Source organism: Anolis sagrei, chromosome 10 (genome assembly GCF_037176765.1).
Source record: "Anolis sagrei isolate rAnoSag1 chromosome 10, rAnoSag1.mat, whole genome shotgun sequence".
NCBI lineage: Eukaryota > Metazoa > Chordata > Lepidosauria > Squamata > Dactyloidae > Anolis > Anolis sagrei.
The window spans coordinates 24,054,944-24,077,450 of NC_090030.1; the positions used below are offsets into that span (position 1 = coordinate 24,054,944).

General features: G+C 46.2%; 1 protein-coding gene across 1 annotated transcript in view; it reads right to left on the minus strand.

Moving 5' to 3' along the window:
• Positions 1-22,507, minus strand: part of GPC3 (glypican 3) — a 196,996-nt gene that overhangs the window by 8,879 nt on the left and 165,610 nt on the right. Inside the window, exon 7 of the mRNA XM_060756063.2 lies at positions 19,086-19,254. Coding sequence (XP_060612046.2) covers positions 19,086-19,254 — 169 coding nt within the window. The remainder of the gene's footprint in view (positions 1-19,085; positions 19,255-22,507) is intronic.

Below are 22,507 nucleotides of genomic sequence, written 5' to 3' on the forward strand. Positions count from 1 at the left end.
ATGTTCAGGTGGAATCTCCTTTCCTGTAATTTGAACCCATGGCTCCATTGAGTTCTAGTCTTCAGAACAGCAGAAAGGAAGCTCCATTTTCCTTATGGCCTACTTTAAAGATGTAAACATGGCTCTCCAGTCTCTTCTGGAGCTAAACAGACACTCTCTTTAAGACACTCCTCATAGAGATTCGTGTTCTCCAGACCTTTGATCCTTTTGGTTCCCTTCCATCTCAGAGTCAATATCTCTCTTCAATTGTGTGGCCCAGAACTGGACACGGCATTCCAGGCGTGTCGAAAGCAGACCAGGATCCCTGCAGGGTCTCCGTAAAGAGCCATATTATGGTTGTGTTTCCTTTGCTCGTCCTCTGTCTCCAAAACGGCAGGGCGTTGGTGCTGCAATGGGTGCCAGCTGCAATTATCCTGCATGTTGAATCCGGCACCTGTGGCATCGCCCGGATCGTGTGGTTGAGCCCCTCCCAGCTCCCCTTTCAAGCAGGTCCCTCTCTCACACTGAGGAGACTGGGAGGACCATCGTGGGTGGCTCTGTCTCTTCTCCTTCCCAGGAATGTCAGAAAAGCAGCAACATCACAGAGAAGCCCGTAACAGAGAAACATCCCTGTTCCAGGAAGTTATCTGAGACTCCGATGCAATGTTGAAAAGACTAGAGCAGGCATGGGCAGACTTGCATCCATCCAGGTATTTTGGACTCCAACTCCCACAATTCCTAACAGCCTCAGGCCCCTTCCTTAAGCAGCTGCGAGGGAAAAGGAAAGGGCCTGAGGCTGTTTGTTCCATTCTGGTACCAAGTTCAAATCTGGCTTTTGATCAAAGGTCTTCCGAGGCCCAGTGATTCCATCCAAGACGTTGTGCATATAACAGCTGACATGATCCAATTGTTCCCTATGCTCGCAGCATGTTTTGAATTATTTTTATTGTGGCAGATTGTTACGGTTCCCAGTTCTAAATAGTTGAAGCCAATTTTATGGCCGGCCACCCAAGGATCTGATGCAACGGGCCAGGAATGATAAATAAAGTGTCTTTAATTGTGCTGAAGGACAGCCAGGATGGTGCAGACATTGTGCTACGGCTGGGCCCACATTGCCACAGAATGCAGTTTGGAACTGTATTATATAATCAGTGTAGACACCCATATAATGCAGTTCAATTCCATCTAGACCCATATAATGCCGTTCAATGCAATCTAGACCCATATAATGCCGTTCAATGCAATCTAGACCCATATAATGCACTTCATTGCAGTCTAGACCTGTATCATGCGCTTCAATTCAGTCTAGATCCATATAATATTCTAATCCCATATAATGCACTCCAATGCAATCTAGGTAATTTTCAATGGTAAGCAAACAGTATTCTGCCCCCCCCGCCAACCAATCACTGATATATATTTTTCGTTCGTCGTGGGAGTTCTGTGTGCCATATTTGGTTTAATTCCATCATTGGTGGAGTTCAGAATGCTCTTTGATTGTAGGTGAACTATACATCCCAGTAACTACAACTCGCATATGTCAAGGTCTATTTTCCCCGAAGAGCGCCTAAAGAGCAAAAGTTGGGCAAAACCAACTAGACTGCAAATGCTTACTTTGCGTAATGGGTTGAGCCGCTCCTGGGGGTCACAACAACATGAGGAACTGTATTAAGGGGTCACGACATTAGGAAGGTTGAGAAATACTGCTTTAGCGCATGGGATTTAGATGCGCCCTGCAACCACGTCTATGGCATGCAATGTCCATCCAGATGTGCCTGAAATGCTCTCTTGCACTTTCATTCGAATGTGAAGGGGCGCAAAGAGTCTGAGCGTTAGAGTTAGAATTCGATAGAGTTACAAGCTGGGTAGATGCGGGGAATGCCGTGGATGTAGCGTACCTGGATTTCAGTAAGGCCTTCGACAAGGTCCCCCATGACCTTCTGGCAAGGAAACTAGTCCAATGTGGGCAAGACTACGCTGAGGTGGATCTGGAATTGGTTAAATGGACGAACCCAGAGGGTGCTCACCGATGCTTCCTCTTCATCCTGGAAAGAAGTGACGAGTGAAGTGCCACAAACAGGGTTCTGTCCTGGGCCCGGTCCTGTTCAACATCTTTATTAATGACTTAGATGAAGGGCTAGAAGGCATGATCATCAAGTTTGCAGACGACACCAAATTGGGAGGGAGAGCCAATACTCCAGAGGACAGGAGCAGGATTCAAAACGATCTTGACAGATTAGAGAGATGGGCCAAAACTAACAAAATGAAGTTCAACAGCGACAAATGCAAGATACTCCACTTTGGCAGGAAAAACGAAATGCAAAGATACAAAATGGAGGACAATGCCTGGCTCGAGAGCAGTACGTGTGAGAAAGATCTTGGAGTCCTCGTGGACAACAAGTTAAACATGAGCCAACAATGTGATGTGGCGGCAAAAAAAGCCAATGGGATTTTGGCCTGCATCAATAGGAGCCTAGATCTAGGGAAGTCATGCTATCCCTCTATTCTGCTTTGGTTAGACCACACCTGGAATATTGTGTCCAATTCTGGGCACCACAATTCAAGAGAGATATTGACAAGCTGGAATGCGTCCAGAGGAGGGCGACTAAAATGATAAAAGGTCTGGAGAACAAGCCCTATGAGGAGTGGCTTAAGGAGCTGGGCATGTTTAGCCTGAAGAAGAGAAGGCTGAGAGGGGATATGATAGCCATGTATAAATATGTGAGAGGAAGCCACAGGGAGGAGGGAGCAAGCTTGTTTTCTGCTTCCCTGGAGACTAGGACGTGGAACAATGGCTTCAAACTACAAGACAGGAGATTTCATCTGAACACGAGGAAGAACTTTCTGAGAGTCGTTCAGTGGTGGAGCTCTCTGCCCCGGAGTGTGGTGGAGGCTCCTTCTTTGGAGGCTTTTAAACAGAGGCTGGATGGCCATCTGTCAGGGGTGCTTTGAATGCAATATTCCAGCTTCTCAACAATGGCTTCAAACTACAAGAGAGGAGATTCCATTTGAACAAGAGGAAGAACTTCCTGACTGTGAGAGCCGTTCAGCAGTGGAACTCTCTGCCCCGGAGTGTGGTGGAGGCTCCTTCTTTGGAAGCTTTTAAACAGAGGCTGGATGGCCATCTGTCAGGGGTGATTTGAATGCAATATTCCAGCTTCTCAACAATGGCTTCAAACTACAAGAGAGGAGATTCCATTTGAACAAGAGGAAGAACTTCCTGACTGTGAGAGCCATTCAGCAGTGGAACTCTCTGCCCCGGAGTGTGGTGGAGGCTCCTTCTTTGGAAGCTTTTGAACAGAGGCTAGATGGCCACCTGTCAGGGGTGCTTTGAATGCAATATTCCTGCTTCTTGGCAGGGGGTTGGACTGGATGGCCCATGAGGTCTCTATGATTCTAGGGGCCATGTTGTTTTCCTTGAAGGGAGCGGCCCTTGTTGGAAATGGTTGCCCGGGTGCCTTGTGCCGCTTCTTTTCCTTCGAGTCCCACTTCTTCTCCCAGCTCATGCTCCACAATGCTGCAGCCCTTTTGCGCATTACCATACATAAATGAGCATTTTTACAAGTGTCAGTCTTCGGGGGCGGCTGGAGGCGGCAGGGGGAAACCTTTGAAAGCCATGTAAACAGAATGAAATGCTGGAGCAAGATCATTGATATGACAGGACCAAAGCGCCGGAGCCCCTTTCCCTTGAAAAGCCCTCCTTTCATCCCTCTAATAAGTCCATTACTTGCCGCACTGAATATTTGAAGGCCCCTTTTCACGGGAAGCCGGGGTGCCCAACGTACTTTGCATTTCAGGGCTTTGTCTCCTCATTGGGAGAAAGAAGAAAGAAGGAGAAGGAGAGAAAAAAACCAAAGTTATTTCTGCTTTAAAATAACAGGAGCAAAGGAACAGCTAAGCTCTTTTCAGGCCCCGGAGTCCCTGACATTATTTTATGGGACAAAGTTTGTGTTGGCTACAAAACAAGGGCATTCAGGGGGACCGAGGAGAAGGAATTGAGGTAAGAATGAAGCCGAGATTGTGCCGGGCATAAAGGCTCCTTTTCCCCCTCGCAAAGGCCATTAAGAAATTCCAAATCAGAAGCCCTTCTGAATGGTGACATTAAAATTAGCCTTGCTAATTTCAAGTAATTCAAGCCCAGATCTTACAAATCTACTCCAGAGAGAGAGAGAGACACACAGAGAGAGGTTCCCATAATTACAATCTCAATGTCTGCTTCAGTTAAGGTGAAGCTACTTTAAAAGAGGAAAGAAAGGAAAGGGGAAAGAAAAAGTTGAGAAAAGGAGCACAAGTTGATTTTGAAATTCGCAGCCAGCGAAGAAACGGAGTTGGTTGCTTTATGGCAAGCGTCGAATCGGACACAATTTTGGCTCTGAGTTGCTTGCTTTTTTAAAAGTTGGTATTGTATGGAGAAAAGTGGGATAGAAATGCAGTAAATATACAAGGTTAAATTGTGTCGTCACACCCAGACACTATAAAGTTAAAACTAAGATGTGCTTCTCTCTCTATCCGGGTGAACTGTGAGTGCCTTACTTAGAAGCTCAGAATTCCCAGCAACTGAGGCCAGTCCAGATTTGAACATCAAACAGAACATTTATTTCTTTATTTACTTCGAGCAGGCATTCGGAACCCCGGAATAGATAGTCAAGCTTGAGATGGAGAATGACCCAGGAACGGCCAAGACGATGAAAAGGACGAGGATTGGAATGAGAGGATATAGCTCTTTTTAAATTGTCATTGCACTGTCTTTTTTGTATAATTGCACTTAATTGTTTTTGCTTTTGTATTGTATTGATGGCATCGAATTGTGCCGATATGTAGACCGCCCTGAGTCGCCTGCGGGCTGATATGGGCGGGATATAAGTGATGTAAATAAATAAATAAATAAATTTCTCAAAGTCCTTGACAGACTTGACACAGCTTGATGAAGTTACAAACACAAACAGTCAACTTGTGAAACGATATAGATGAACTTTCCTTCCCCTTTTCCTTCATAGAATCATAGAATCTAAGAGTTGGAAGAGACCTCATGGGCCATCCAGTCCAACCCCCTGCCAAGAAGCAGGAATGTTGCATTCAAATCACCCCTGACAGATGGCCATCCAGCCTCTGTTTAAAAGCTTCCAAAGAAGGAGCCTCCACCACACTCCGAAGCAGAGAGTTCCACTGCTGAACGGCTCTCACAGTCAGGAAGTTCTTCCTCAAGTTCAGATGGAATCTCCTCTCTTGTAGTTTGAAGCCGTTGTTCCGCGTCCTAGTCTCCAGGGAAGCAGAAAACAAGCTTGCTCCCTCCTCCTTGTGGCTTCCTCTCACATATTTATACATGGCTACCATATCTCCTCTCAGCCTTCTCTTCTTCAGGCTAACATGCCCAGCTCCTTAAGCCGCTCCTCATAGGGCTTGTTCTCCAGACCCTTGATCATTTTAGTCGCCCTCCTCTGGACACATTCCAGCTTGTCAATATCTCTCTTCAATTGTGGGGCCCAGAATTGGACACAATATTCCAGGTGTGGTCTAACCAAAGCGGAATAGAGGGGTAGCATTACTTCCTTAGATCTAGACACTATGCTCCTATTGATGCAGGCCAAAATCCCATTAGCTTTTTTTGCCGCCACATCACATTGTTGGCTCATGTTTAACTTCCTGTCCACGAGGACTCCAAGATCTTTTCCACACATCCTGCTCTCGAGCCAGGCATCGTCCCCCATTCTGTATCTTTGCATTTCGTTTTTCCTGCCAAAGTGGAGTATCTTGCATTTGTCACTGTTGAACTTCATTTTGTTAGTTTTGGCCCATCTCTCTAATCTGTCAAGATTGTTTTGAATCCTGCTCCTGTCCTCTGGAGTATTGGCTATCCCTCCCAATTTGGTGTCGTCTGCAAACTTCGTGATCCTGCCTTCTAACCCTTCATCTAAGTCATTAATAAAGATATTGAACAGGACCGGGCCCAGGACGGAACCCTGCGGCACTCCACTCGTCACTCCTTTCCAGGATGAAGAGGAAGCATTGGTGAGCACCCTCTGGGTTTGTCCACTTAACCAATTACAGATCCACCTCACCGTAGTTTTGCCTAACCCACATTGGACTAGTTTTCTTGCCAGAAGGTCATGGGGGACCTTGTCAAAGGCCTTCCTGAAATCCAGGTACGCTCCATCCACGGCATTCCCCGCATCTACCCAGCTTGTAACTCTATCGAAAAAAGAGATCAGATTAGTCTGGCATGACTTGTTTTTTATAAATCCATGTTGACTATTAGCAATGACCACTGCCAAGTTAACATTCCCCAATGGTAGAAAAATCCTGGGATCTTTTACCTTAACCCTGAGCTGCTATCTTTTAGAAATTTATTTATTTATTTATTTGGGGTGCTTCTACCCCGCCCTTCTCAACCCCCTAGGGGGGACTCAGGGAGGCTTACAAAAGGCACAATTCGATGCCTAACAATTCACAAAATACAGTACAATATACAATACACAAATTTACCATATAATGTCAACAGTTATAACTAATTAAAACAATCCAACAGTATACTAGCAGCAATAAAATCATCTTGTGGTCAGTGTTCACCAATTCATAGTCTGTAATCCATCTAGCATTGTCATTATCCTTTCCTACTCTGGTTATCATTGGTTGTCTTTGTCCATCTACCAGCTTACCCGAAGGCCTGGTCCCACATCCAGGTTTTTAGCTTCCTTCTGAAAGCAAGGAGGGATGTTGATGACCTAATCTCCCCGGGGAGTGCATTCCACAGGTGAGGGGCCACCACCGAGAAGGCCCTGTCCCTCGTCCCCACCAGTCTCGCTTGGGGCCGAGAGCAGGGCCTCCCCAGCAGATCTTAAACTCCAAGGTGGGACGTAGAAGGAGATACGTTCGGACAGGTATGCTGGGCCGGAGCCGTAAAGGGTTTTGTAGGTCAAAACCAGCACTTTGAATTGTGCTTGGAATTGGATCGGCAGCCAGTGGAGCTGACATAGCAGGGGGGTGGTATGCTCCCTGTAAGATGCTCCGGTGAGTAATCTAAAGGGCAATGCAAACCAAGTTCCTGGAAGACAGAACAGAAATACTATATGTGATAGCCATCTCCGGTGGAATAATTTCATGCCAAACTTTATGGAAGAAGGGCAACTTGGTTTAGGTCCAGATGATGTCCAGATGATGTTTAAGTCCATATTTCCCCAAACACGAGATTTCCTCTGACTCACTTCTATTTATCACAGGACGCTGAAACTGCACATATGTAATGATATAAGTCTTTATAGGTTACGTGCCAATTTACAGCTCAGAACTGATAACAGTCTTGATTTGACAGGTACTGAAGCAGTGTGAGGTTTGAGAATGGACCCAGTATGGAAGACAGAGCAGTCCTCAAGTTCCTTTCCTTGAAAGACCGCACATCAAAGAGACGTTTGATGAGATGAAAGAGATTTATGGTGATCGAGTCAAGAACTGGCACCATCCATTCCAATGTGGTCGGACTTTGGTGGAAACAGCTCCAATTCCAGGGAGACCCCACTCCGCTATTGATGAACACACCATCCAGCAAATCGTTCTGTAACCATTCACCACCTAGCCCAAAATGTCCAAAATGTCACAGCAAACGAGATCTATATGTTGGATTTCGTATCACAAAATCACAAGTTGAACACTTCCCAAGCGTCTAGGAATGTGTGATGTATTTTTGAATGATGCGTGCAGATCCAAGTAAGGTGGCCTTTTGCAGTTGACAGTTATTATTATTATTATTATTATTATTATTATTATTATTATTATTTATACCCAGGTTTTTCTCTCCACAAGGAGACTCAAAGCAGCTTAACATTAAAAGCAACAACTTGTCTTCTTCTCTCTCTCTTTGCTGGTCTGTCTTCTGTATCCTCGGCTCTGGTAGCTGCTAGCAAGACTCCTCTGTTGCCTTGGCAGGCTGGCCATTGATCATTTTAGTCTTCCTTCTCTGGACATATTTTTATTTATTTATTTATTTATTTATTTAAACGTTTTATATACCGACCTTCTCACCTCTCTTGAGGGACTCAGACCGGTTTCTAACCATAATATCGCATACGGTCAATAAAACATCACACTTCAAATTACAATAAAACATTAAAACAACAATTACATTCAATAAATACAATGGTCAGTCGTCCCACTAAGATCGATTATACATCATCTTCCATCCATATCTCAGGGTGTTGGCTCACTCGTCGAATGCCTGTCTCCATAACCATGTCTTCACCTGCTTCCTGAATGTCAGGATAGAAGGGGCGGTTCTGATCTCCGGTGGAAGAGAGTTCCAGAGTTGAGGGGCCACCACCGAGAAGGCCCTGTCCCTCGTCCCCACCAGACGCGCTTGCGAGGCCGGTGGGACTGAGAGCAGGGCCTTTCCAGACGATCTTAATAATCTTGATGGTTCATAGGGGAGAATACGTTCGGAGAGGTAAACAGGGCCATTTAGGGCTTTTTAGGTTAACACCAGCACTTTGAATTGTGCTCAGAAGCTAACTGGCAGCCAGTGGAGCTGGTGTAACAGCGGAGTGGTGTGCTCCCTGTACCCAGCACCCATTAGTAGTCTGGCTGCCGAGCGCTGGACTAACTGCAGCTTCCGGGAAGTCTTCAGAGGCAACCCCACGTAGAGAGTGTTGCAGTAATCTAAACGGGATGTAACCAAAGCGTGGACCACCGTGGCCAAGTCAGACTTCCCAAGGTACGGGCGCAGCTGGCACACAAGCTTTAATTGTGCAAAAGCTCCCCTGACCACCGCCGAAACCTGGGGCTCCAGGCTCAGCGATGAATCTAGGAGAACTCCCAAACTGCGAACCTGCGCCTTCAGGGGGAGTGTGACTCCATTCAGCACAGGCTGTAACCCTATGCCCTGTTCGGCCTTTTGACTGACCAGGAGTACCTCTGTCTTGTCTGGATTTAGTTTCAATCTGGTGTCCCTCATCCAGTCCGTTACAGCGTATATTCCAGCGTAGGGTCAACATCTCTCTTCAATGGTGGTGCCCAGAATTGGACGGTGTGGTTCCAGGTGTGGTCTGACCAAGGCAGAATACAGGGGTAGCATGACTTCCCTGGATCTAGGCACTAGACTCCTGTTTATGCAGGCCAAAATCCCATTGGCTTTTTTAGCTGCCGCATGACATTGTTGGCTCATGTTCACCTTCTTGTCCACGAGGACTCCAAGATCTTTTCCACACATCCTGGTGTTTTTATTTATGTATTTATTTTGATACATCCCAACAATCAACAAAATTTTGCCATACAGGACTTATTTCAATATACATTATTCCAAAAGTAAGCATTCCTTAAATGACCTTCTGTACATTCCTTAGTCATGTATCACCCAACAAACCCTCCTCCCCCCATTCCCCCCCCCCTTGGTGTTGAGCCAGGCATCGTCCTCCATTCTGTATCTTTGCATTTCATTTTTTTCTGCCGAAGTGGAGTATCTTTCATTTGTCCCTGTTGAACTTCATTTTGTTAGTTTTGGCCCATCCCTCTAATCTGTTAAGATTGTTTTGAATTCTGCCTCTGTCTTCTAGAATATTGGCTCTCCTTCCCAATTTGGTCCCCTCTGCAAACTTGATGATCCTGCCTTCTAACCCTTCATCTAATTCATTAATAAAGATCCTGAACAGAACCAGGCCCTGGATGGAACCCTGCTTATGGCACTCCACTCGTCACTTCTTTCCAGGATGAAGAGGAAACATTGGGGAGAATCACTCTCTGGGTTCGTTTGCTCGACAATGGGTAACCATAGAAGTTGTCATAAGGCGAAGTCAGTGCATTGGTCAGTCTAGTCTGAATCTGAGCTTCCTTTCCAAATGTGAATAATAGGCTCCTTATTTTTATTTTTAGAGATCAATGTTCATAGGAAATAAATAAGCACAGCTGGTTGGGACCACAGAGGTCCAGGTGGAGAAAGAGGAGGTGGAGAAGGGCGAAAGAGAGAAAGAGTCTTGTTTTTGTTCCCAAGAAGGAATTCCCTGATGGAACACCACTCAATCCCTCTTTCCTTCCCGAAGTGAAGGCTGACTTTAGGTTTCCTGGTGGTATTTTTTTCCTGGCCATATGATATTCCTGTTCATGGGTCTCTTCCTTGGGAAAGAGCTCAATTAGTCCAGAGTTTTAAGAGCCGAAAACCTGAGGAAACATGGATTTGAACATCATTTGGACCTAAACCAAATTGCCCTTCTTCCACAAAGTTCACAGTATTTTATTTGTTTATTTGTCGTGTCAGGGCAACCAGTCAATTATATTACATTTCTAACAGAACAAAGCAAACAGACAGAATACAAAATTTGTGAGTTTGGTAATTGACTGAAATGTCCTTTGACCAGTAGCTGGACACTTGGAGTGCCTCTGGTATTGCGGCAAGGAGGTCCTCCATTGTGCATGTGGCAGGGCTCAGGGTGCATTGCAGGAGGTGGTCAGTGGTTTGCTCTTCTCCACATTCACATGTCGTGGATTCCACTTCGTAGCCCCATTTCTTGAGGTTGGCTCTGCATCTCGTGGTGCCAGAGTGCAGTCTGTTCAGCGCCTTCCAAGTTGCCCAGTTTTCTGTGTGCCCAGGGGGGGAGTCTCTCATTTGGTATCAGCCATTGGTTGAGGTTCTGGGTTTGAGCCTGCCACTTTTGGACTCTCGCTTGCTGAGGTGTTCCAGTGAGTGTCTCTGTAGATCTTAGAAAACTATTTCTAGATTTAAGTCGTTGACGTGCTGGCTGATACCCAAACAGGGGATGAGCTGGACATGTCTCTGCCTTGGTCCTTTCACTATTGGCTTCTACTTCCCAACAGATGTCAGGTGATGCAATACCGGCTAAGCAGTGTAATTTCTCCAGTGGTGTGGGGCGCAGACACTCCGTGATAATGCGGCATGTCTCATTAAGAGCCACATCCACTGTTTTACGCATGCCCAGTGTGGAACACATCTCACCTGTGATCCCCAGGTTGTGTCAGTCAGCTTTCATATGATATTGTTTCTAGCACCCACCTTTTGCTTGATGTTCAGGCAGTGCTTCTTGTACGTCAGAGCACGGTCCAGAGTGACTCCCGGGTATTTGGGTGTGGTGCAATGCTCCAGTGGGATTCCTTCCCAGGTGATCCTCAGAGCTCGGGATGCTTGTCTGTTCTTAAGGTGAAAGGCACATGTCTGTGTTTTAGATGGATTAGGGATCAGCTTGTTTTCCCTGTAAGAGTAAGGCAGTAAGAGCACCTAGAGCTTTGGAGAGCTTCTGTTCTACCATCTCAAAGCTCCCTGCTTGAGCGGTGATGGCACGATCATCAGCATAGATGAAACTCTCTGTCCCTTCTGGCAGTGGCTGGTCATTTGTGTAGATGTTGAACATGGATGGGGCAAGCATGCTCCCCTGAGGCAGGCCGTTTTTCTGTTTCCGCCATCTGCTTCTCTGGCCCTGGAACTCAACAAAAAAGCTCCTGTTTTGTAGCAGATTTCCTATGAGGCGGGTGAGGTGGTAGTCCTTTGTGATATTCTACATTTTTCTCAGGAGGAGGCGGTGGTTCACAGTATCATAGGCTGCTGACAGGTCTATGAAGACAGCTCCTGTGATCTGCTGCCTTTCAAAGTCATCTTCTATGTGCTGAGTCAGGTTCAACACATGCGATGTGCAGCTTTTGCCTTTCCTGAAGCCAGCTTGCTATGGAATCAGACAGGGGTTCACAGTGAAATTATTCCACTGGAGATGGCTATCACATTCAAGGGGTGTTCATTAAAGATTTCCCCAGACACACTTCCTGTGGACTGAGAGCAATGAAACTTTCCCAGTGATGAGTCCTTCTTTCCATTGGTGCCATCTAAGGACACACACTTCTCCCGTCTTTTTAAGCAAGTGTAAACACCTCGCTTGTAGAAGTCAACAGGTTGCTCCAAAAGCCACGTTGTGACTTCGGAAATCAGAGTACCATCATCTGAAAAATGCTTGCCCTTCAAAAATAACTACATTGTTGGGAAGAGGTGGAAGTATGATTATGCGAGGTCAGATGAATAAGGGGGATGTGGTAGAATTTCACAGCCACAGGTGCATGCTTCCATTTGGGCAACAGGTGAGTTGTGAACTGGTGCATTATCTTGCAGAAGGCGGACTCCTTTGGTGAGCATGCCACATTGTCTCTTGGTTTTGATGGCCTCCCACAATTTCCGCAACAGTGAAGTATAGCATGCTCCAGTGAACATAGTCCCCTTTGCTAGGAAATCCATCAATCCTACTCCGTGCTGGTCCCAAAATACTGTGAGCATGACCTTGCCAGCCAAGAGTTGGGCATATGCCTTCTTTGGAGGCAGTGAGTCATGATGCTTCCATTGCATTGACTGGACTTTAGTCTAAGGATCATAGTGATGGATCCATCTTTCACCCTGTGTGATCGGTCTGTTGAAAAAGTCCTCCTGGTTTCCATGGCACATCATTGTCAATAGAGCCTGAGAGCATTCAACTTGTTCCTGCTTCTCGAAAGGTGTGAGCAGCCAGGGGACCCAGCAAGCAGATACCTTATGCATGTGAAGATGGCCTTGGATAATTTTTTTCCACAGACCCCACACTAAACTGTGGTTTTGTGTCAGTAAAATAATAATAATAATAATAATAATAATAATAATAATAATAATGGCACAAGAGGTGACGTTTGGTTATTGTTGCGCATCTATCCAGATCGTTGCAAAAGGAGGTGCTAGCTATACCTCTTACACAAAGTCCAGGAAAGCAGTTATACTTCTGCAACTTTCAGCTATTTTAGTCTAATTAAATCTGGGCAATGGGAGTGATAGACAAAAACTCCACTTTGCGTAAATCCGCAGTGCATGAAAAGCCCTTGTGCACATGGAACTCAATAACAAGTTACAACAACAAACCAGACAGATGCTATCGGTCTTTTCGCAGGACCCCAAACATGCAGGCAGGCCATCTGCACATGCCTCCAGCAAGGGCATCACTTGAGGTCCTCCGTGTTGCCCATAACGGATGCCCAGGGAAGAAAAGAGTTGGATTTAGGGCACGAAAGGATGGACAGAGCAATGTCCAGTATTTGGCTCAAGCTGGGTCAGCTTCGGGCTCCTTGGCTACTCAGTCTTTCTATCACAGGTGCAAGGGTAACAAGCATTCCTGATCCCCACATGGCTTTTGGGATTTCTGCTGCATCTATAGGCTCGCCTTGTCCTGTGTAGCTGCCAGGAAGGACCGTTCCCTTTCAAGCCCAGAGCCATGTCCAGCATTTGGCTCAAGCTGGGTCAGCTTCGGGCTCCTTGGCTGCTCAGTCTTTCTATCACAGGTGCAAGGGTAACAAGTCTTCCTGGTCCCCACATGGCTTTTGGGATCTCTGCCGCATCTATAGGCTCTCCTGCAAGAGAGAAATGCTCCTTGGAAGAAGGGAGCAGCTGGAGACCTCTGTTTCTCCGCTTGGTCTAGTCTAAGGCAAAGCTTTCTTCTCAGAGGCTGAGAAACTGACTTGCCAAATGCCATCCTTTGGGTTTAGTGGCTGAGTGGGGATGCAAACCCTGGTCTCTGGAGTCAAAGTCTGGGTTGCCCAGCCAACAGGTGGAAAGAAATACCAAGCAGCAATTGAGCCGGAAGTGAACTATAGTAAAGAGAGCAAATGTTATTAATGAACAAACAAGTTAAGAGAGGCTGCAGTAGTGTCCTTTTGCCTGAGCAACTGGGAAGGACAAGCCGGATGAAATGAGAGCAAACTACTTTTGCACAGAACCCAAAGGCAAAGAGAGAAAGCAGGAGAGAAAAATGGGATTTTAAAAGTGGGATGATAGAGGATGAATGGTTAATTTGGGACATTTGGTGGGTATGGACAAATTGGAGTGCAGGACTCTTTTTGGAAACGGCAAAGCACCTGACGGAACACAAAATGGGGAGGAAGCCGAGGGGAAGGATATGATTAACGTCTTGATAATCACCGCCGAGTCCCTCTAGGCAACTTGAGAGGTGCAGCAAACAGAAACAGGAAAGCCCATTCTCCAAGGCAGCTGTCCGAAAGGGTGAGTTCCTCGAACAGGAAGCACCTTTTATGAAGCTTTGGGACTCATTTGGTCTCAAAATAGCTGTGCCCCAAAGCTTTGTAAAAACAAAGGTGTGTATTAGCAGAACAAAATTATGTAGACCCAACAAATCTCCATCCAAGCCATCTAGTTTGCAAGAAGCACTCGACAGGTCGTTGCAACTTGGAGAGGGCCATTGTGGTTCTCTGCATTTACCTTCTTGCTAGATATAAATGGCTTACATTCTGAACCCCAGTGTTGTGGCTCAGTGTGAGTCTGAGTCTGGAACTGAACTGTTTGGGCCTTCTGGGCCTGGGCCTTTTGAGCCTGAGCCTGACTTTCTGCAGGATGACGAGGAGGCTGATGGGTTGCAGATTGTTGGGGTCCAGCCTGAGTTTGAACCTGATTCTCTGTTTGTACCTCCTGATGCTAATGAAAATATATTTACTGATGCTAATGAAAATGTACTTCCTGATGCTAATGAAAATGTACTTCTTGATGTCAATGATCCTGAAATTAGTGACAATGCTCCTGAAATTAGTGAGGAAGAAACTTCTGTAGATTTGGAAAATGAAGGTACCAGTGTTCATGAGAATGTTTCAGAGGGAAGCCATGACCTTTCACTCCCTTCTGCACCTGGGAACCTTAATGAGAATAGAAGGGGCCAGGTCTGGCAAGACAGGAGTAAATCACTCAGCTTGCGAAGGTCTTCCAGATTAAAAGAAATACAAACAACAGCTTCAAAGCAGGGAGGCGTTTCACGAAACCAATTCCTCGGCTTTAAGTGCCTTCCGCCGGGCTGACTTTCTCAGATCAGGCATCGTTTTAGATTGATGAAGACCTTGGCAGTCCTCCCGGTTTCCCTGGCCATCGTCTTGAAAGATTTCTAGGACACCAAGTATGGTTAGTGGATTGCTAACAGGTTCCAGTATTTTACAGTGTGGCTTTGAGTTTTGATCTTGTTCATGGAAATTCATGTTTGCTGATTTTGCTGTGGCTTTTGACTTTGCATTTTTCCTGTATTTTGTAACCATTTTTCTTCAATAAAAAAGGATTGTTTTTTCACAGTCAAGTGTGGTGGATAGTTATCTTAGGGCCTCGTTACCTGCTCTGGATTGCAACACAGATTCCTGTACATGCTCCAGACGGGGCTGATAGTGTGCCTTCTGAAGAAGAAACAGCAATCCTGTTCCCCAGGGAAAGGAATGTGCCTTTAGATAGAGACAGTGAAATCCCACAAGTGCAGGTGGAGACTCCTTTCGGTTCCCAGAGTGATCCGGCCCAGCTGGGCCGAGATAAGGAGTTGGATAGCCTTAAAGATAATGGTGAATTAATGAGCAGACAGGACCATTTGCAATTAAGGGTTCGCAGAAGCACACGCCTTGCTAGCAAGAGGGAAGCCAAAGGTCAACGCAATGCTTTCATGTCCGGGAGGCTTATTTAATGATGTAGCTGACAGGCATTTCTTGTCAGTCCAATGTTGCTTCTTACCCGTTAACTTCTGTGGAATTGCCTTGGCTTTTGCGGAACGCTTCTGGCTTCTTGGAGACTGGAATTCTGATCCTGATTTTACCTGTTTGCCATGGACTCTTGTTTGACCATTGCTAAGGGATTATGCTTCATGTTATTTGCCTGTGGATCTTGGGAACCTTGCCTTTACATTTAGGACTCTGTCTTGCCTATTGAACTTTTGCATCTTTATTTCTCTGTTTTGGTTTTGTTTTTTCTCAATAAACTACAAAACTACAGCCTTGGTGTGTGCTGGTGTCTTGAGCAAGGTGAAAACTACCCTGAGTTGCGACACCCACCAATGATGGAATTGGGCCGAACTTCCCAAACAGAAACCCCATATCTTGAAGGAACTCACTGGCGCGAGCCTCCTTCCAGCCTCACATACTATCCCTCTCCCACCCATGCGCACCACACTGCCATGTGCCGAGCATGCTTGCTCTCCCCTCCATGCTTGGAGTCTCAGAAACAGCCCTCTCCTTGGCTGAGAGGCTGGCCAATCACATCAGAGGAGGGCTTTTGGTGGGAGGATTCGCCATCTGTTTCCAAAAAGGAAGAGAAGGACAGGCGGAGAGATCTTATTATTATTTATTTATTTATTTAAAACTTTTATATCCCGATCTTCTCACCTTCGTAGAGGGACTCAGACCGGCTTACAGCAAGGATTCAATGCAACTAATACAAGTTAAAACATCATACAACAATACATATAGATAAAATACATATATATCAAATCGCCAAGGGAAAATCATGTTCAACTCAGTCCGCATATGTGGTCACTCACTTTGCTCTGTAACCAGTCTCAGCCATTATTCTGGGAATGCTTTGTTCCATAACTAGGATTTCACTAGCCTCCTGAAGGACACGAGGGAGGAGGCAGATCTTATCTCGCTCAGGAGAAAGTTCCATAGTCGAGGGGCCACCACAGAGAAGGCCCTGTCTCTCGTTCCCACCAAACGCGCTTGCGAAGGTGGTGGGACCGAGTGCAGGGCCTCTCCGGAAGATCTTAACGTCCTTGATGGTTCATACATTCGGACAGGTAAACTGGGCCGGAACCGTATAGGGAACTGTATTGGGATCTTCAGTCTTCTCTGCCAAAGGGATTCCTAAGACCATCAGAAATTTATTTATTTATTTGCTTTACTTCTATACCGCCTTTCTCAGCTGGAATGGCGACTCAAGGCGGTTTACATAGTAAAGGTTATCATAACAATATCAAAGAAGACAATTAAAAACACATTATACAAGATATACAGATCAAAAACAATAATTATCATAAGCCTCAGCAGCAAATCAGAATCAGAATCCGTAATCATAATCCTATACCAATTCCTATGTTCGGTTGTACCATCTTCATGAATTCATTGCACTATTTAGCCAAACGCTTGTTCGTAAAGCCAAGTCTTAACCTTCCTCCGGAATGCCAGCAGCGAGGGGGCCTATCTGAGGTCCACAAGTAGGGCATTCCACAGCCAAGGGGCCACCACCGAGAAGGCCCTGTCCCTCGTCCCCGCCAATCACGCCTGCGATGCAGGCGGGACCGAGAGCAGGGCCTCCCCAGACGATCTTAATGTCCTAGTCGGTTCATAGGTGGAGATGCGTTCGGAGAGGTAAGTAGGGCCAGAACCGTTTAGGGCTTTATAGGCTAAAGCCAGCACCTTGAATTGTGCCCGGTAGCAAATTGGCAGCCAGTGGAGCTGTCGCAGCAGAGGAGTGGTGTGCTCCCTGAGTGCTGCTACTGTTAGCAACCTGGCTGCTGAACGTTGGACCATTTGAAGCTTCCGAGCAGTCTTCAAGGGCAACCCCACGTAGAGAGCGTTGCAGTAGTCTAAGCGGGATGTAACCAGAGCGTGGACTACCGTGGCCAAGTCAGACTTCCCAAGGTACGGGCACAGCTGGCGCACGAGTTTTAACTGTGCGAATGCTCCCCTGGTCACCGCCGAAACCTGGGGTTCCAGGCTCAGTGATAAGTCCAGGGTCACACTCAAGCTGCGAACCTGTGTCTTCAAGGGGAGTGCGACCCCAACCAACACAGGCTGTAACCCTATACCCTGTTCAGCCTTGCGACCGACCAGGAGTACCTCTGTCTTGTCTGGATTCAATTTCAATTTGTTCGCCCTCATCCAGACCGTCACAGTGGCCAAGCACCGGTTCAGGACCTGGACAGCCTCCTTAGTAGCAGGTGGAAAGGAGTGACGAGTTGGACATCATCCGCGTACAGATGACACCGTACCCCGAAACTCCGGATGATCTCCCCCAGCGGCTTCATGTAGATGTTGAACAACATGGGAGACAGTATTGAGCCCTGAATGTATGTTTTCTGTCGGTCTTTGGTGAACCCTCTGAAATTTAATGTTTGCCATCCCTAAATAGGTAAGAAGGAATAAGTAACTCATTTCACCTCAGACTTCATTTGGTCCTGAACTCTAGTTAGGATTTGTTGCCCAAGCGCTGGTTTCCAAAGCAGCTTCCAATGTCCATCCCTACCTTTTTCAAAAGATGACTTGAGGGCAACACAGAATAGACACAGAAGCATTTTTTAATAAGGAAATTCCTGCTTCCCCGACCTGACCCAATTCCTTGGCATCTGCGCTCCCAACTCCAACACAAACAGAGGAAGCACATGCTCTTATGTCCAGAGGGGACCGCTTTTCATCTTTTGCCCATCGCTGGGTACCGGCGGGACCAAGTATTGCCATCTCTGAGCTAAAAGGCAGAAAAATAGTAACAAACCCGAGATAGCTGGCATTTTTTGCAATCCGGTCATGCCTCCAGTCATGCAAAGCCCGGCCTCTGAGATAACAAAGATGGAGCATTGTATCAAGCTTTTGGAGTTATTACAGTGTTGAAAAGATGCCCATGAAATATTTGAGGATTGCGGCCAGAGGCTGGGCTTCCAACGAGCCAAAGGTCCGGAACTGATGGGCCCATTTTCTTGACAGGTAGCTTTCGACACCTGAACAGGGCATCCTAGCCTTTTTCTCAGCCTAAGGCCTTTCATTCTCATAATGAGTTACCTGCCATGAATGACCCTACGTTATGAATTCATGCAGAGAGGATGGTCAGAACTGCTTAATGCCCAGAGATGTTCGGGTCCAAGCTTCAACTAAATAAAGTGCATTCTGAGGGCATATTGCTGAGAATTTTCCTTATTCTGGGAAGTCACACTGGAACAACCACGTTTTCAGGCTCCTCCTAAAGACTGCCAATGTTGGGGCAGGCCTGATGTCCCTGGGAAGTGAGTTCCAGAGTTGGGGGGGCCACCACCGAAAAGGCCCTCTCCCTCGTCCCCACCAATCGCGCCTGCGAAGCATGTGGGAGCATGAGCAAGGCCTCTCCAGATGATCGAAGGGATCGTGTGGGTTCGTACACAGAAATGCGGTCATACAAAAATAGTGTTACATAGTGTTAAAGACAATGTCTGTCAAAGAGGAGCTACTGCAGCAGCTTCCCCTTTGGCTTTGGCTTAGCACTAAGATTATCATATTATCCAAATCCAATGTGCACTCCAAATTTGGAGAGGTCATTTAGCCCCAAAAAGTGAGCATTAGATTTAAGTAAATACGGTAACGGAAACAAGGCAGGTCTCCCTGCAAGTTACCTGCCAGAAACAGCAACTGGTTCTTCACTCGCAATTCGCCGTTTCCAGAAGCATCTCCGCCACCGCCGCACTCGTCATCCTCATCGTCGCAATCTCCACTGCCCAGATGGTCGTCCTTTCCAATTTTGTCCGAATCCCTCCGGTGTGGGACCGGTATTCCTTTCAAGAGCTGGGAGGGGAAAACACACCGGGAGATTTGAATGTCAGATTGCCTCCCGACTGATGCTCTCTTAGCCCTCTCCCCTTTCCCATTTCTCCCTCCATCTATACAGCGCCTTCTTGTGGTTGCATGTGTCTGCTGCAAGGATAGGCTTGTTTTGGGGATTTATTTTTTGTCAGAAGCAAATTGAAATAGTTATAATGTATAAAAAAGCACAAACAAAGTTAAACACTTGGCATGATACTACATTTCCTTTGACTAGAGCAGTGTTTCTCAACCTGGGGGTCCGGACCCCTGGAGGGGTCACAAGGGGGTGTCAGAGGGGTCACCAAAGAACATCAGAAAACACAGTATTTTCTGTTGGTCAGGAGGTTCTGTGTGGGAAGTTTGCCCCAATTCAATCATTGGTAGGGTTCAGAATATAGGTGAACTATAAATCCCAGCATATACAACTCCCAAATGTCAAGGTCTATTTTCTCCAAACTCCACCAGTGTTCACATTTGGGCATATTGAGAATGTGTGCCAAGTTTGGTCCAGATCGATCATTATTTGAGTCCACAGTGCTCTCTGAATGTAAGTGAACTACAACTCCAAAACTTCTTGCTTGCTTGCATGCTGGTCGCTTCTGTGGCGAGAGAATCAGCCGTCTACGAAGACGTTGCCCAGGGGACGCCCGGATGTCTTGCAATCCTGCGTGGAGGCTTTTCTCATAGTTTTCTAAGATCTACAGAGACACTCGCTGGAACACCTCAGCAAGCGAGAGTCCAAAAGTGGCAGGCTCAAACCCAGCACCTCAACCAATGGCTGATACCAAATGAGAGACTCCCTCCTGGGCACACAGAAGACTGGGCGACTTGGAAGGCACTGAACAGACTGCGCTCTGGCACCACGAGATGCAGAGCCAACCTTCAGAAATGGGGATACAAAGTGGAATCCACGACATGCGAGTGTGGAGAAGAGCAAACCACTGACCACCTGCTGCAATGCACCCTGAGCCCTGCTACATGCACAATGGAGCAACACCGGAGGCACTCCAAGTGGCCAGATACTGATCAAAGGACATTTAACCAGCTACCAAACTCACAAGTTGTGTATTTTTCTGTTTGTTTGCTTTGTTCTGTTAGAAATGTAATATAATGGACTGGCTGCTCTGACACAACAAATAAATAAACTCCAAAACTCAAGGTCAATGCCCACCAAACCCTTCCAGTATTTTCTATTGGTCATGGGAGTTCTGTGTGCCAATTTGACTCAATTCCATTGTTGGTGGAGTTCAGAATGCTCTTTGATTGTAGGTGAACTATAAATCCCAACAACTACAACTCCCAAATGACAAAATCAATACCCTCCCCAAATCCCAACAGTATTCAGATTTGGGTGTATTGTGTATTTGTGCCCAATTTGGTTCAATGAATGACAATACAGCTGCATATCAGATAAATGTGAAACACTGATGGAGCAATGGCCCCTAAAAAAGTGGGGGTTTTTTCCAGCCAGCATTTTATATTGGATCATAATGGAGCTGTATGCCAAGTTTGGTCCTGATCCAACAAACCGTATAGGAGCCTTTGTAGAACAAACAAACATACATACATATGTTGACTTTTCTAGTTCAATTGCCTCTGGAATGTGTCCAGAGGAGGGCGACTAAAATGATCAAGGGTCTGGAGAACAAGCCCTATGAGGAGCGGCTTGGGGAACTGGGCATGTTTAGCCTGAAGAAGAGAAGGCTGAGAGGAGATATGATAGCCATGTATAAATATGTGAGAGGAAGCCACAGGGAGGAGGGAGCAAGCTTGTTTTCTGCTTCCTTGGAGACTAGGACGCGGAACAATGGCTTCAAACAACAAGAGAGGAGATTCCATCTGAACATTAGGAAGAACTTCCTGACTGTGAGAGCCGTTCAGCAGTGGAACTCTCTGCCCCGGAGTGTGGTGGAGGCTCCCTCTTTGGAAGCTTTTAAGCAGAGGCTGGATGGCCATCTGTCAGGGGTGATTTGAATGCAATATTCCTGCTTCTTGGCAGGGGGTTGGACTGGATGGCCCATGAGGTCTCTCCCAACTCTTTGATTCTATGATTCTGAAATCAGCCATTGTTTGCCTTATTGTCCATTTCAGCCCCATCTCCTCTATCAGTGATATCTTATAAAACTCCTTGGAATAATAAAAGTCTTTGGATGATTCTGTCCTTTATGTAAAGCTCTGTCATCTGACCTCAAGTGTCCTCTTCTTGTAATACAAATAATTGGCTTCTTGTTTGTTTCAGAGCCACAGGCTTTTAATTACAGTAAAAGGAGAGCGGCCCTACGTCTTGCACTCACTTTCTTTCTCGGCGGCTGGGAAATCTTGCTCCTGCTTTTATTCACACGACGGCTGTAAAACTTTTGTTTACGAAAAGGGAAAATCGCAGCACGGAGAAGGTCTGTTTATACTGGGGCATAAATATGGTAAGCCCCTTCCCCGTTCTCCGGATAATTCATGGTTTCCTGTCCAGCTCATGGGAAAGTCAATTGACTATTTTTTTTTTGCGGAGTTGTTTCATTTTTAAGTGGTTTTTCGTACATATTGATAGATTGAGCAGGAATGTATGGAAAGAATATATTCTTCAACACTTCTCATATGGAAACAAGACTTGGGGTGCATCCGCAGTGTGGAATTAGCACAGTTTGGCACCGCTTTAACCTCTGCGGCCAGAGGTTTACCGTAATTTTCAACGGTAAACAAACAGTATTTTGCCGCCCCCCCCCCCCCCCACCAATCACTGATATATATTTTCTGTTCGTTGTGGGAGTTCTGTGTGCCATATTTGGTTCAATTCTAACAAAATGAAGTTCAACAGTGACAAATGCAAGATACTCCACTTTGGCAGAAAAAATGAAATGCAAAGATACAGAATGGGGGACGCCTGGCTCGAGAGCAGTACGTGTGAAAAAGATCTTGGAGTCCTCGTGGACAACAAGTTAAACATGAGCCAACAATGTGATGTGGCAGCAAAAAAAGCCAATGGGATTTTGGCCTGCATCAATAGGAGCATAGTGTCTAGATCTAAGGAAGTAATGCTACCCCTCTATTCTGCTTTGGTTAGACCACATCTGGAATATTGTGTCCAATTCTGGGCACCACAATTCAAGAGAGATATTGACAAGCTGGAATGCGTCCAGAGGAGGGCGACTAAAATGATCAAGGGTCTGGAGAACAAGCCCTATGAGGAGCGGCTTAGGGAACTGGCATGTTTAGCCTGAAGAAGAGAAGGCTGAGAGGA